Source organism: Podarcis melisellensis, assembly GCF_964234715.1.
Source record: "Podarcis melisellensis genome assembly, chromosome: 11".
NCBI classification, from domain to species: Eukaryota; Metazoa; Chordata; class Lepidosauria; order Squamata; family Lacertidae; genus Podarcis; species Podarcis melisellensis.
In genome coordinates, this window is record NC_138543.1 from 2452644 (window position 1) to 2469427 (window position 16784).

At 43.8% G+C, this 16784-nt stretch overlaps 1 protein-coding gene across 1 annotated transcript in view; it reads left to right on the forward strand.

Moving 5' to 3' along the window:
* Positions 1-9670, forward strand: part of TMC1 (transmembrane channel like 1) — a 49254-nt gene extending 39584 nt beyond the window's left edge. Inside the window, exons 16-20 of the mRNA XM_081930493.1 lie at positions 2717-2956; positions 6384-6509; positions 7551-7629; positions 7743-7857; positions 9304-9670. Coding sequence (XP_081786619.1) covers positions 2717-2956; positions 6384-6509; positions 7551-7629; positions 7743-7857; positions 9304-9464 — 721 coding nt within the window. The 3' untranslated portion in view covers positions 9465-9670. The remainder of the gene's footprint in view (positions 1-2716; positions 2957-6383; positions 6510-7550; positions 7630-7742; positions 7858-9303) is intronic.
* Positions 9671-16784: the final 7114 nt, after the last annotated feature.

Genomic DNA, 16784 nt, shown 5'->3' on the forward strand with positions numbered 1-16784 from the left:
TGGTCTTGATTCTCCACTTCATTGTACCAGCTTTACTGTGGTGTGACTTCACTGAAATCATGCCTGGACGCTGTGAAATAAGCTGTTATAAATTGAGAGTAACAAATGGTGACTCAATCATGAGTCCTTCTCTGAAGACATAGTCATGTTGGATGCCACCTTTCAGGTGTGACAAATTCAGCTACTGTTGTTGTCAGACTTTTGGAATATACAGGGCATATACAGGGCAATCATTATTAGTTTCTTATTCGGTGTTGCTTCCTTGCTCCTACATTTGGCTCCTCCAATGTGACAAAAACACAGGAGGCTATAAATATCGTGGCAAATCATGAATGTGGGAGTTGGTGTTTACCTTTCAAGAAAGACCCATGCCTTCACACTCCACCATTGGCAAGCACTGCTGTGAATCCCCCTGAGCTCAATGCTATACGATAGACATGTTTCTGCGTTTATGCTGTAATAAATTCAGTTTGACCCTTCAGCTACAGCAGTCAGTTATTAATTTAGGAATAAACTATTCAATTATGAATAAAACAAATTATAAAGAAGCAGGAACATAGCTTCTGAGTGGTTGGTTGGCATCCCTGTCTTAGGAGACAATGGAAGAATGTGCCTTTGGAGGTAAAGTCAAACTATTGGAAGGTTACAGCACCTGTTGTGACTGTAGAGACCGATATATGGGAGAGACATGCTTGAGAGAGATCCTCCTAGATCCATCCATGTCACTGGAGGTGCAGAGGTTTGTAGTGGCCAGGAGGGCACTCTTCCAGTTCCCACTGGTACACCACCTACAGCCAATGCTGGAAAGGACGCGATAGTGCAGGTCTTGGCAGCCTCTAGACTGGACTACTGCAGTGTGCTCTGTGTGTGCTGCCCTTAAGGTTGATTTTGAAATTGCAGCTAATGCAGAATTCTGCGCCCCAACGTTTGCCCAGAATAGCTCCACATCAGCATATTACACATGTGGTAGTTTTGACCTTCCAGCTATGATATTGAACTACTACATTAAGGAGGAGAATAGTGAAATACCAGAAATTATTTTTTCAAATATATTACTCACCCCATTTCATTCAAATATTAATTTGGGGACAGGTGGGGGGCATGCTCTAACATCAGATTTCATATGCATTGCGTGGACAGGCGGAGTCCCCAGATCCCGCGCGGTCCCCCCGTCATGTGGAATAACGACTCAAGACAATGTGCTATGGGATTAAATTGGCCACAACTTTATTAAATTTCAAATGTGGGTAGACATTGGCTCAGGCATTGGGCGTTCTCCCTCCCCAGGCCCCAGCCGGGGACCTGGGGAGCATCAGGGTTATCCAGTGTGTGTGTGTGGGGGGGATGGACCGGCTCTGGAGAACATATGTTCAAGCAGAGATAGCCGCCCCCGTAACGCCGCCGCCGCAGGGGAGAGCAATGACGACCTTTCGGCGTACGGTCAAAGCCTCCCTTCAGAAACCCCTTTAACGGGGAACCCTGGTATCGCCGCCGCAAAGAGGAAGATGGACAAAAGGATTCCGCCCAAGGCCTGATACCGCCAAAGTTGTGACGTTTTGCTACGGGAAAGGCGAAACCTGCCAATGCAGGGAAATTCCTTTCCGGCCCTATAACAGCGACATTAACGTAGCAGCGCCCGCATACCTGTGAAGAAAAGTTAACCTGCAAAACCTGTGAGGAAAAATTAACCTGCAAAATAAGACATTGACTGAGGGTGGGTAGGGTGGGAGAAGCTCTGGAGCCAAGTGAGAATTCCCAGGTAAGATCCTCCCTCCTTTGTGTGGGCAGGTAATCCCTCCCCTACCTGGCCTGGTCTCCTTGGCAACTCTTCCCCCAGGTGGGATTGGACAACTGACTGAGGTAGGCGGAGACCTCCAGGTATCCCACCTGAGGGAAGGCAAAGCCTAGCCTATGCTATTGGAGCCGCTCCAGATCTAGGGGCTGCACGCGTCCACGCAAAGGGCGCCCCCCGTTTTAAGCGGGGAGCGGTCATTCCCAGAAACAGATGACATCAGCTTTCAATGCAAACTGAAATTTGCATAAAATGTTAGGAAAAAATCTGATAGTTACCTCAAAATTAAGGTCATACGTTGTCATAATGTTTCTTCTCTTTTGTTTGGTATAATTCCATTTTAGCTCTGCTAGATCCCAATTCAGTTTAATCCATTCTATACCAGGCAGAAGAGAAAACAAGAGCAGAGAAAAACTACATGAGCTCCCTATAGTTTAATCTCACGCTTTTGCAAATACCAGTAAGCACTACCTGTAGGGATCGCTAAACAATCACACTATGACAAAATGAAATACACTTTGATTCAGGAAACAATGCGAACAATCTGGCAACTGTAATAAATGATAATAATAGATCAATCCAACCAGGTTGGGGGAATAGAGTAGCAGAGGAGGATGAACTGTGTGGAGGGTGGTGTGTGTGCATGTACGCATTTTCCCAGGGGGGCTTATCATGTTTATTATTGTGTACCTGTGATAAGATAAGAACTATATTAACTTAATCTTTATAAACACGGCTGTTTTGAAAGCACCTATCTCCAAATATGAACCAATATGGACTAGCAGAGTGTTGGGATGGGCAAATCCATAGAAGATCCCGGGGTTTGTGGCTGGGAAAGCAAAGGGATATAAAAGCTAAAGAGTTACTGCCATAGAACCCCCTTTGTAGATTTTTATGAGAAAATGGCTTATTGAATGTTCATAGGATGGGCTCTTTTTATGCACCATGTCTGCCGGCGATCAACGTCATCCGTCTCCATACATCCATGTACCTGCAGTGCTGGGCTGTGATGTGCTGCAATGTTCCCCATGAGAGAGTCTTCAAAGCGTCACGATCAAACAACTTCTACATGGCCATGCTGCTGTTTATTCTCTTCCTCTCCACGCTGCCAGTTGTCTACACAGTTGTTTCCGTCCCTCCATCCTTTGACTGTGGTCCATTCAGGTTTACAGCATTTTATATCCATTTCTTCAAAGTCAGATGTAGGATTACTGAACAAATAACTATAACATTGGATGCACTTTCGTGAAAGATAGGTGTGACAAAGACAGTGTACATACTATACCTTTAAAGCCCATTTGAAGCCCATTTCCCCCTTCAAAGAATTCTGGGCACTGTAGTTTGTTCATTATTGCTGGAAATTTGAACTCTACGACAAGTATACTACAGTGCCCAGAATTCTTAGAGGGGGAAAATGGGCTTCAAATGTGCTCTAAAGGTATATTGTGTATGTCAACGGATAACAGGGTCACTTATATTTAAAAATTAATAATTCCAGTCCAATGCAGGGCCTTTATGTTAGCCTGCGTAAACATTTTCCCCTCAGCTTTTGTCAGGGACAGATATTTAAACATCCCCATAAACATTGCAGATGTTCTTTGAATGTGCCAGACTCTGCAGAGCATATTCTTTTCTACTATGAACTTAATAAGATATACTTCTGAGTAACTATGTAAAAGATGCTGCTGCACAGGGTACCTGGAGAATAGAAGTGTCTCAGTTGCGCTTCAGATTTGCATTCTGCATGTAGCATTTATTATGTTGAATGGGGAAACAAGTCAGGAACAAATATATATAAGTGGGATACAATAACTGTGGGGGGAAATAATGTAGGAGGGGAAAGTAGAGGTCAAATGGAACTAGATGTTAATGTGGGATTGTTCCTGATTTTTAAATTTCTACGTCTCTGAAGGGCCTATTACTCATGCCTTGTTTCAATTTCCAGAAGTCATACAAAATATTTTGCTTGCCAAAACAAATCATATTCCCATAGATCTATGGCACTTTTAAAAAGAGAATATGGCCTGTTGCTTTATTTGAATGAACAGTGTTTGTGAATTTAGCTGGGTCACATTGTCCTCAACTCTCTACACTGACTTCCCATCCCCTTTGCATTTCCAGAACAAGCTATTTGTCTTTACCTTTTAAACCTCTTTGGAGTTTTGTTATTATTTGCCCAGATCCTCCAAGTGTCCCTATTTCCAGGGACAGTTCTGGATTTACAGAAGCTGTCCCGGTTTCTGATTTGATCCCAGACTGTCCCCTTTTTCCTTAGGATGTCCCTATTTTCGTCAGAGAAATATTGGAGGTTATGGAGTTATGTGACCCCTGAGTCATCTGAAGGAAGTTCTGTGTAGGACAGTTTATGCCCAGAGTGGCTGGGGCAATCCAGTCAGCTGGGTGGGCTATAAATAATAAAATGGTGGTGGAATAGGATGTCCCTACTTTCATCAGAGAAATGTTGCAGTGCAGGATATGCCACTTCTCTGCTACTCTCTGTGTCTTTCTGCTTCCTTCCACAACTGTGCATATTCTCCTGCACTGTCTGGCACAGGTTTGTTTGGCCCGAGAGACTGTTTTTCTCAGATCATACCCACCTGCCCCACGTCTGATGTGATATGTGACAATAAGTGTGGGGCAGATAAGGACATGGCTACAAAGAAACAATTGACAACTTCAAGTGAGTTCCTGATTGTTTCTTTGGAAGCTGGGCTGGCAGATAGCAAGCTCTACTGGAATTGGCAAGATGAGGGATATTTATGTTGGAAAGATAAGGATAGAGTAGGGACAAATATGGATTGTGGCAAACATTGTGCGCACACTGCTTCTCAAACCAGCAGTGGGAGTGCACTGGATGCAGAGTAAACTGGAGCATGTCCACAACCTTCAGGTCCTGGCCTGCTGGCTAGATCTAGTATCCCAGTGCTGGCCTAGACTGCTTCCCAAAATACTTAGAATACTATCTCCCTATCTCTTTCCCTTCCAGTTAGAGCCAGTGCTTCCCTCTTTGCCGCTTGAGGTGAAACGGGAAGTACCCCCCTGCCCTGCCACTGCCATCCCACCAAAACATCCCTCACCTGGGTTGCACAGCAGTGCCATGTGGCTGTGGGTCTTGGCAATATCTCACAAGTTTGTGCTTTTCTTACTCAGCAAAGGGCCGCTGATGTAAACAACAATACCGGTAATTATTACTGAGCTGTGTGGAAACCCAGGTCCTTTGCTCTCAGACTCAAGATAAGGCCCAGATTCATTAACATGCTCCTTTGTTTCAAAATCTGGAAAAGCCCTCAGGAAAGTCAATAGCTACAAAACAGGGGATGCTGAGGATTGCTAGTTTTCATTTGTAATTATGGAAAGCCATGTGTGACATCTAGAGGTGGATCTGTATATGTGCAGCCCCAGAACTTGTGCAAGGATATAATGACCCTACTGTCTCATTAACTGCTTCCACTCTTGCACTATTTTGTAAAAAGCGCACATGAAACAACACATGGCACTTTCATGGACAGCCCCATAACAAATGAATGTGTAATACCCTCCAGGGCTCTTTTAATGCAGGAGGGTCAGCAGTAAGAAATTCTTCTCCAGATGTTCTCAGGATTCACCTGAGTTGCTTGCAAATGTGAGTGCCCCTGTTTCAATGTCAGTGAGCAGGAGGGAAGTGAACAAGGCCCTGCTCTTCTCCCTCTTGTGAGCTGCTGCCTAGCCACTTGCCCTGGGCTGTAAGAAGGAAGATGCACCTGGTGCTCCCTCAGCCCTGAGGAGAAACCACTGCTATGTGTATCACTTGATTAGAGAGAATGGCTTGACTTTTGGTGTAAGCTCATGCACGCCTAATTCCAACATACAGAAAATTAATGTATCAGTGAAAAGGCTAGGCTACAATCTTCCTCTGTGAAATCAAATTTTCCTTGTGGGGGGTTGAAATATACTTGGGAGTCCTGTAGTGATTTCATGCTCTTTATTGCAGCTTGTAAAACAGTGATTGAATTGCGCCCCCAAACCTTAGGCTTTTATATACATTATTTACACAATGAGTCCCGTCTGATTGGCTGATTCTGCTTCCCTCCTGGAGCCTGATTGGTCTTTTCCTGCAAGCCAATCACTTGTTGCATTCTAGGATCCTACTTGCCTATTGTTGTAGGATCCAAGCTTAGTATATAACAGGGGTATTTGGGGATGGAGGAGCCCACCTCCCTTTCTGAAAAGATGAATAAGCATCCAGTCATGTGAACTGCCACATTTGCACTACGTATACATTTAAAGCACTCTTATACCATTTTTATCATGATTGCTCCCCCCCCCAAAAAAACCCCTAGGAAATGTAATTTGTTAAGGGTGCTGAGAGTTGTTAGGAGACTCCTGTTCCCCTCCAAAAGCTAAAATTCCTTGGGTGGTTTAATATATCTGGTAGCAATAAAGACTGATTGGGTTATATTCTGGCATTACTGTGGTTGTGAATTATTCGTGGTTTTTTGTAATTGCTTCAGCTACACAAATAAATAGTATTTGTATTTGTTATTAGCATTACTTTAACAAAAACACTATTTACATTCCCACCCTTTATCTCTGTGTGTCTTTGCACTAACAGCGGAAAAACCAGAATGTTTGAGGTCATTGGAGAAACTCTGGAGCATGATTTCCCTTCCTGGTTTCGGAAGGTTTTCAGACTTCTCTCAAACCCTGGTGTGATCCTGCCCTTCATACTACTGATGGTGTATGTACAGCACACATTTATATGCTTAAAAATAAATACATCCCCATCTTTTTTAGACATACGTAGAATGCATTCACTACCCAGTGTAGCCAGGAGGGCTAAAGGGGTGGAGGGCGGGGAAGGTGGACTTCTCTTTTAATGGCCCCTGAATTGAAAGCTGGCTCTATTGTTAGGCAGATTGAGATAATTGCCTTGAGGAGCAGAAGCTGGCAGGGGGCACAGCAACACCCCCCTTTCTTCCTGATCCCACCAGCTGTTCCCTTCCTCAGTTTTGTGTGCCTCAGGCCTGTCATATTGTCTTGGGCCTCAGGCAAGACCATGTCTTAGGCCATCCCTGCCAGAATTCTGAGATTATTGTTGATGGCAGCTTCACCTCAGAGTTCCTTTAAAGCAGCTAAACGGGGGTGGGGGGCAAGGATGAAATAGCAACTAAAGGATGTGGTTGTGTAAAAGTAGTACTTGACACAGAGTTGCAAGGACTCCAGAAACATCAAACCATTGTTTTTGTCTAGGGTGCAATTCACTTGCATCAGCTTCTGGTAAGGAAGATGGTTGTTATATCACTCTGCTTAAAATAGAGATACATGAATCTGTCAATTTTGGATTATCTCAAGTGAAATAAATTTATTCTTCTATATTGCATTTTGTACATTATTTACATTAATATATGCAGTTTTATTAACACTTTCCTCTAATATCCACATTGTCATTAGAGAACTATGTCAAAATATTCGGAGAAGTGTGAATTTCAAATGCTAGCTTCTTTACCCTGGACTTTGGCACATGAGATATTTCTTTTAAGATCCACCCTATTCCCTTGACAGTAATTAGTTTTAGCTGATTTTAATATTATATTTGTTGTAAACCACCCTGGGACCCTATGGTGAAGTGCAGATAAGAAATAAAATAAATAACAGAAAAATAACTGTTTTGTTTCAAAATGCGAACTGAATGAAATTTCTCCCTATTTCTACTTTAAAAATGGTTTTTAATGGTTGTAATAATTATGTGACATAGCATATGTGGTTTTCCCCCATTTAGCCTGAGTATCTACTACCTCAACGCTATATCAAAAGGGTACCAAGATATGAATCTCGAGCTCAAGAAGAAATTGCAAAATGTAAGGATGCTGCAAAAGATTGTTGATGGGGTTTTTTGTTCGTTTGTTTCTCATTAGATGGTGATTATTCGTGAGACTAATTCTGGGATGTTCACTTTTGTTCTTCACATTAGCAAGCTGAGGAAAACAAAAGGAGGAACAAACTAAAGGCACAGCAAGCCCGGGGGGAAGCTGAAGAAAACCCTTTTGAGACAGCGCCAAAACCCAGCAATCCAAAAGAGGGTCAAGGTGAGGAACAGTTTGAAAGCCATTACAGCAAGCTGTCTCCTCAGCTGACAGTGATGCACAGAGCATCATTTCCTGCCAGGGATTCTGGGACTTGTAGTTTACAAACTGCAGGAGATTTACAGAGAAAATGATATTGACTTCGATACTAAGAGAAGTGAATGGAAGGGAATTCACAAAAGAAAACTTTCTTTTTTCCTTCTCTGCACTGCAGCCATCTGTGCCCCTTGAAAAGCCTTTGCAGATGGCTGTTCTGTAGGATGTGGGATGGGTAGGAGGATTGTTGAAAACCAGGTGAAGATCAGCTTAGTTTTGGACAACCCTCCAGAAGCTCAGCTTTGTCCCATTGTTCACATACCCTCTAACCCTCTAACATTTCGAGGCAAAAAACCGGGGTGCCGTCTTCTGGGGCTTCCTGCACGAGTCACATGACTCATGCGAGATTGCAGCCCTCAAAAGTGCTTTTTGGGGGTGGGGTGAGATCATGACACCTAAAATGTCTGCTGTCTCTTGTGTGAAATAACAGGATCTCCCAGTTTTATCGGGACAGTTGGGGGGTGTTCAGGATATTTTCCCAAGCCTCCAGATAGGTGTTTTGGGGTGCTGTGGCTGGGGGGATGGACAGATAGAGGGGGTGTAGAATGGGGCTGTGGGGCTAAGCAGAAGCAAAGAAAAACCAATGTGATGAGACTTCCACAGAATGGCTTTCCACCATTCTGGAATCTATGTGCAAGTCCATTCTTAAGAGGCTTCCCTTTACAGATGTACTTGCCTAATGTGGGCAGGGGGCCACAAGACCTTGGTGGGTGGGATTAGCAGTCTCTCAACCAAAACACGTATGTGACATCCTTTCATGTTATGCATGAATGAAGGATCCTAATGTAGTCTTTTCTAGTCCTGCATCCTACAGATATTTTGGACTCCTATTATTCCTGATTCTTGGCAATCTGGCTGGGACCGATGGAAGTTGCAGTTCCCTATCAGGATGAGGAGAACTGCACAAAGTCCAATGTCTTATGCCTTACATACTGTACCAAGACCTCCTAGCTGGTTTCAAACTAGTTTTGCAATTGCCTTCCCTCAGCTCAGTCAGAACATTAAAGATTGTTTTGTTTGAAGCAGAGGCCTGATAAGAAACTACTGATACTCTTGTCGCTCCTTTGCAGCCTAACCTTTTTGGCAAATGTTTGTGAAGGGTGCTATAACGTAGGTAGGCTGAAACAATAACTAGCTTCATTTCTTTGTTTCTGTTACACAGTTTTTAGTCTGCTATCCATATTGGAACCCCTCCCAAAACCACAGGCCTAGAGCAGGCTCAGTTCCAACCTTTGACCACTAGGTGCCAACCACAGAAGCATGTCTTATATGTGCCATGTTTCAGTCCAGAATTTGCATTCTGGCTTTGGGTTCAAAAAATAAGTCCTGTTTTTCCCCCAACAATGTTTTCAGATAAAGAAAAAGGAGCAAATGAGACCAAGAAAAAGCCAGGTGAACAGAAGGAAGGAAAACCAGGTATTGCAAATGGAAGCCAACCTCCCTGTGGCCGAGGACGAGGTGGCCCTGCGCCTCCCCCACAGATAGCAGTGACCCGGCCAGCGGCTCCAAGGTAAGGTTACCAGATGTCCCCGTTTCCCGGGGACAGTCCCCGGATTTTCAACTCAGTCCCCATACAAAATCCATTGAAGTTGAAAAGTGTCCCCAGATTCAATGAAAAAAATCTGGTAACCTTATTCCAAGGGTCAGTGGCATGAATGGATACACTCCCAGAAACCCACACTTTGCAGGCATGTTGCCAAGGATGCCAGGACCACCTCCATCGTTCCAATTTTAGTCTATGTGCTGCCGAAGCGAACACGCCAGGGCCACCTCCAGATAGATAGATAATTTATTACGGTCGGAGACCAGCTTATAAAGCACACTTGGAGGTACAATCCCAGAAGGAAAATAAACATTTAAAACAATGTACACCAATAAATTTAAAATTTATAAATGCAATAAGCGTATAGAAACTTAAAACTTTAGGATGAGCTACCGCAGAGAGATGACCCAGAGTCACCCTTGGAACGGAGTTTGGGGATTATCTCAATGACCTAGTTTGGGTCAGGGGATGGTCTGTGCCTACAGATCTGTACACAGAATCTGGTGACCGTCCAGGTCGTCTTATGATCTATGCCTAACCAGAAAAGGTCAAATTTTTGCTTTTCTGTGAGGTCAGCGAGCCTCACCAGTAGGGGATCAATGGTCTCACTGCGTGCCTCTTCATAAAAGGGACATCTAAAGAACAAGTGTTCTGGGCTTCCTATCTCCCCCGATGAACAGGCGCAAAGTCTCTGAGCATATGAGGACCACCTCCAAATTACTGATAAGCAAAGTGTTCCAGCTCATTAAACAACATTAGACTCCACGTACTTGTAGTAAAGGGAAGTATTCAATAAGATTTTGCACCCTCACAGAAAGATGCAGAGGTTAGAACAAGCAGGAATATCAGAGGTGAAATGTCTGGGACCTAGCTTCATGAGCCATGGTGGCCAGGATTCAAGTCCGGGAGAGAATGGGGGCCAGTAGCAGGTCAAGCTAGGTGCAAATACACATTAGTACAGAGCTAGAAGTCTGAAAGTCAAGTGGCTATGTAACTTATGCCATTAGAATGTAAAGAAAATGATGTCAGTGTGCTGTTGCTTTGAAAATATTTCTGTAGAAGAGCTAGCATTGTCTAAAACCACAAACAAATCTGAATACTTGAGTGACTTTCAAATCTACATAGTGTGTCCAATATTTGCTTTGAAATATTTGTCAGTCAACTCTACATATTAAAAAAAATTAAAGCCTTCCCTCATGGCTTGAGTTCAAAGGTTGTGTTGCATGTGTGAAAAGCTCTCCTCATTTGGGGTTGACTTCTTCCTACTGTTCCAGAGAGTCTCCCCCTTCCTCGGGAATGGGTTGGGGGAGTGAAGGAAAGGGAGAGGCACAAAAGCCTTTTTGGGGAAGCTGTTAGAATCCAAGCCAATGTTACTTTGAAGTGAGTTGTAGAGAAGGAATGCTGACTTCTAATTTGAGTGTAGATGGCAATGCATTTTACCCAACGCCTTGGTTAAAATGCAATGGGAAGTTCTCCTGCACAAGCTCATGTGAAGGTATTGGAGCACTTTAGAATCGTGGACCTTATGCAGGGGAACATACTGGTGAATTAAGTTTCCAAGTTTCGTTAACTTAATTGGGATGTAATTTGGAGAATATTACAAACTGTACTCTCTGTAAACATTAAAGACTGCAGTATGTTTTCTTTTTTAAAAATACAAATATATTTTTGTGTGTACTTCAAGGGTTTTTAATTTTATAGATTCTCATCTAGATCGTAAGTTTTAGAGATGAAAAGGAGTGGGTAGGAAAAGTTCCCTTGATACCAGTGTGACCATTGGTCCTGCTAGCTAGGAAAGATGGGAGTTGTAGTCCAAAAACAGTTGGAGGAAACACTGCTTTATACAAAAATGACTTATTATGAACAGCCCACTGGTTGTTTTTTAAATGTGCCTTCTCTTCTGTATGTAATGAAACCAGAGAACCACCAGAGGGCAGATCTCAACTTGGCTTGGCTAAGCTCACTGCTCCATTTTTATTCGTTGATACCTTGTTGACATAGTCGAACCAAGATGCACATAGCTTAGATGGCTTAACAAACACCACCACCCTGACAAATTCTGTATGTAACTTTTATTTAGGTCAGGAAACAATACTTCAGACAAGATGGCAGTTTACTAACTAGTCTTTGCCTGAGACAACAGAGGCTAGCTGATATAAGATCCACAGGCTTCAGGTTGCCCTCACCTTCTAGTGAGATGACAAGTTTCCTCTTGCTAGAGGTCCTCGGAGAGTTGGTCTGGCAGTAATCGTTTGTAACAATCTGCTTGCACAAAATACAGATGCCAACTATTATGAACGATAGATGGAGCTTCTATGCTTAGGCATTCTGTTTATATTATTTATTTATTTATTTATTGAATTTATATACCCAGAGGTATCAGGATGGTTCACAGAATAAAATCAAAATATAAAGCCACAAAATACATAATCAAAATAAAAACAACAACCACCCAACCCCCCCTAAAAAAGAACCCCACCTTTTAAAAGGACATACTGTTATGTTTTATATGCCTGTTGTCTTTGTCCATGGAGTTTGATGGCCAAAATCTCATTCTTGATGGCAGAAAGTGAGGAGGAATTAAAGAACCTTTTCATGAGGGTGAAAGAGGAGAGTGCAAAATATGGTCTGAAGCTCAACATCAAAAAAACGAAGATCATGGCCACTGGTCCCATCACCTCCTGGCAAATAGAAGGGGAAGAAATGGAGGCATTTTACTTTCTTGGGCTCCATGATCACTGCAGATGGTGACAGCAGCCACAAAATTAAAAGACACCTGCTTCTTGGGAGAAAAGCAATGACAAACCTAGACAGCATCTTAAAAAGCAGAGACATCACTTTGCCAACAAAGGTCCGTATAGTTAAAGCTATGGTTTTTCCAGTAGTGATGTATGGAAGTGAGACCTGGACCATAAAGAAGGCCGATTGCCGAAGAATTGATGCTTTTGAATTATGGTGTTGCAGGAGACTCTTGAGAGTCCCATGGACTGCAAGAAGATCAAACCTCTCCATTCTTAAGGAAATCAGCCCTGAGTGCTCCACTGGAGGGACAGATTGTGAAGCTGAGGTTCCAATACTTTGGCCACCTCATGAGAAAAGAAGCCTCCCTGGAAAAGACCCTGATGTTGGGAAAGATCAGGCGCACAAGGAGAAGGGGACAACAGAGGACAAGATGGTTGGACAGTGTTCTTGAAGAAACCAACATGAGTTTGACCAAACTGTGGGAGGCAGTGGAAGACAGGAGTGCCTGGTGTGCTCTGGTCCAGGGGGTCACAAAGAGTCGGACATGACTAAATGACTAAACAACAACAGCTGTTATGTTTAGATGTGCACCATGTTTAGATGCAGGGCTTTTTTCAGCTGGAACTTGCTGGAACTCAGTTCCATCCCTTCTCAGATGGACACCATTGCCATTCTAAGAGAATGAGAGATGTGTTCATGGTGAGTTCCGGCACCTCTTTTTCTAGAAAAATAGCACTGCTTAGATGGGGCTGGATGGAGTCCAGCAACATTTGGAGGGCCACAGGTTCCCCATAGCTGCTATACCAGAAGCATCATCTTTACATCTTGTATATGAGGTTCCAGAGATGTCATATTGTCAACTTTTGGACTAGGTGGACCTGATCTAGAAATGTGGATCAGGCATCGTTGAGCACCTGCCAAGACCCAAACCCTTGCAGCAGGGCGCATTTGCCATTCTGTGGATTCTCCTGGTCCAGCAGTTTCTCCCCTGTTGATGCCTGTTCACCTCTGAGCATGCAAGAAATGACAAGAGTAGGGAAATGGAGCTCTTCTGCTGCACAGTTATGTGGTTTTGGTCCAGAGGGAGATGGCAAGCAGGTGGGCAGTGGCACCTTGGAGAGGAGGGCATCCCCCACATGACAGCATGCAAGATTTTTGCAGCATCCATGTGACATAATCCTCATCAGAACACCATCCCATTATATCCAGATTTACCATTCCTGCTGTGATTTATCCCCCCCCCCCAATCTGGATTAAATAGGAAAATGATGTGGATGGCATTGAGTGGACATTGCACAAAACTTGCATGCAGGAGCAGCATGGATTCCACTGCTGCATGCTCTGCCTTAGTGAGATGTCCCCATGTGTTGAGGCAGACTAGCACCAATCCTGCATTGTCCTGTGCCTGGTGCTGGAGCATCGTCAAGGGGACAGGGCTTATCGTACATGCTGCTGCAGACCACTTGGTTCATTCAGACTGAAGGCACAAAGAGGGCTTAAGTCATTCCCTTTACCTGCAACAAGGACCCAGTTGCATTGAGACGTTACACACCTGTGAAAACGAATCTGTTGCCCTGAGCAACTTTAGCTGCTCATCATGTAGAATGTTTTATTAAGAACAGTTTATCTTGCCTCTTCTGCTGTGATCAGCTGGTTAGTTGTGAAGCATTTGATCCGACACTGAGTCCCTGCATGGTCAATATATCTGGGCATTTCACAATAGCAACTGATTCCCCCTCAAGCTGTAATGAAGAAAAATTCAACAGATGTTTTCTATTTATTTGCACAACGCCTTCCTTAAACTATGGGGATTTTTAGCTTTAAATATTTAGTTTGTTTCTGGATTCATCCTGTTCATGGGCTTTTGTCTCTGCAAAGATTTGTGTTTTGGCTTCCCGTTTGTTATACATTTCCCTGGTGTCTGGTCTAGGGCTGTTATTAAATGTTTCACCTTCAAAATAAATAATTTATTTTATGAACATCCAAAGGTGACTGTTTTAGGAAGAATAGCTTCATATGTTTAAAAAGGAGACAGTCAGTGTGAATCTCCCTAGTTCTCCAACTCTGAGATCACTTTGCAACTCCAAGCGATTTTGAGGAGTATATAAAACCAAGGTTTAGGACAATATACTGAGTCCTTTAGCAAGATTTATGTAATGATGATGATGATGATGATGATAATAATAATAATAATAATGGACATAATAAAATTTTCAAAAATACTGTCTAGATAAAAATCAAGATCTTTCTTAAAAAAACCCTGAATGTAATAAGATTGCTTGTCAGGTTAGTCTTGCCTAAACAAAAAAGTGTTTTGCAGTTATGAATATGTTTAATCACTTATAAGCCTCAGAAATCCATTGCACAAATCTCCACTTGCCAATCCTATTTTTCCTCCTCAGTGCTTCTGTTAAAGGTGCAGGATCTCTCTCCTTTGCATCCAGTCCCTCTGTTTCTGGCTCACTGTTTCCGGCACCTGCTGAGGTTGACATCCCTGCTGGAGTTGGGGCAGTACCACAGCCTCCTTGGCCTGAACTGCACATCCTCTCTGCTGTCACTGACTGCTAACCTGTCCCCTCTAAGGAAGCAAAGCAGTGACAAGAGCAAGGAGCCTCTGCTCACCTTTCACTTTCTCGAGTGACTGTAGAGTTAGACCCCATGTGAGATGGTAAACAAATGGGCATTGGCAACAGGAGGGAGGAGGAGGAGGTCATCTTGCCCCTCCACAAAACCTGGTCTGGTTGGTGCATGGTATTTTGAGCCACATTCAACCATGGCTAGCAGCTGGTGAGGTGGTGCAGGTGGAACACCACTGCTCTCTGGCTGGGGTGGTGCATGGTGGCTCAGCGGTCACACACAGCACCGGGCCATGCCTTGCCCTCCCCTCTCCCTCTTGGTAAGGGCCAGCAACCCATTGCGTTGGGAAGCTGGGACACCCACATCCTCTCACTTGGGCTGATATGCTGTGTGTGAACCCTGCCCAGCCGCTCTGCTATGATCTGAATGCAAAAAATCAGTTCGTGGCTAGCATTGAACTCCTTCAAAATAAAAGCCTGAGGAGGCAGCAGTTTTTGAAATATCTACTAAATGGTCAGCTTATTTCCAGCTCACAATGACAATAGGAAGCTGAATTGGATCATAAGCTCAGTATTGTCTACTACAGTAACTGGTAAAGGCTCTCCACGATTTCAGGCAGGGCTCTCTGCTAGCCCTCATGGGTGCAGCTGGGGGGGGGGGGTAGGGGGCAACTGCCCCCCAAATCAATAAAAAGCAATAAAAATACTTAACTAACTGAGGTTCTGCTGCCTCTAACAGAAGCCTGTCCCCACTCTAAGAGATGCCAAGGGTTAAACCTGGGATCTTTTGTATGAAAAAATAAAGGTTGATCCAGTTTCTCTCACTGCTCCCCTGGTCTGCCAAAAGCAACTTTCTTAATCCATTCCTGGGCTGAAGCAAAGAAGCACCAGTCAGCTACCAGCAGGTGTGTTTTGGGGGTGTCTAGGGGTGAAGCCTTGATTAAAAACACCAGTTTCCTTTGTGAAATTTCTTGCCATGATTTGAGAAAATGACCTGTCACTGATCATTAAGGTTGAACGTTGATGGACCTGAGCTTCCAAGTATGCTTAGGCTGCATTTTGTTGGGTGCTGCCCAAGCACAGAAGCACCTTGGCAAGAAGCGGGAGCACCTTGGGTCCTTCTGGCAATGCCCACTTGCCGTGGTTTGCTTTGCATGACTCACAGCACAGCTGCTTGAGTTTTATCAGGCTCTCGCTTCATGGTTCTGTGGTTGTTTTGGTCAGGGTGTTTCCATCCAGTGTTTATCCCTAGCTGTCAAGCAGCACTTTTCCAGTCATGGCTTAATGTTCTGTGACATAATGCTACACACCTAGGACTGCTTTCCTGGGAGCAAACCCACTGAATTTGCTTCTGAGCAAATGCCTATAGGTTCGCAGTGTAACGCATTGTAATGCCTTTGTACACCCCAGCCCTAGAGGATTTAAAGTCGACTTCTTCCTGGGCATTTCCACATCTGCCTGCTCCACTCCCTCCCCCAACAAGATGCCGGTGCTGCTTTTAAGCACTTCACCATAGACAGAAATTAAATTGGTGCAGCTTTCCTCTTTACTACCTGGCCATGTTGAGAAAAGCCGCAAGGAAAAATAATCATTCCTCTGCCTTTCCCCCCAAAGGCTGGCTGCATCTACCCCTTGATAAATTATCACATCACTAGCAATTATTTGAAATTAAGACTGGTTGAAAGTTCTAACAGGAATTCTTTTGGTGATTTTATTTTAAAAGCTGTTTTTGTGTGTTTTCCAGATCCTGGGTCATCACAGCCCCAGAAGTCCTAGTAGCCAGCAGTTGCTACTTTTCCTTTCTTTTTCTTTCCCATGAGCCCCTGGGGTGAATGCAAGAAGCATTGCCCTCACTCTCACTGGCTTCATGGAGTCCTAGTATCCACTGTAGGGACTCATGGGAAACATCAACTTCCACTGGCAGTTCCAGAACCGTGTTTTCCCAGTGGTATTGTCTGCTGCTGTTTTTACTT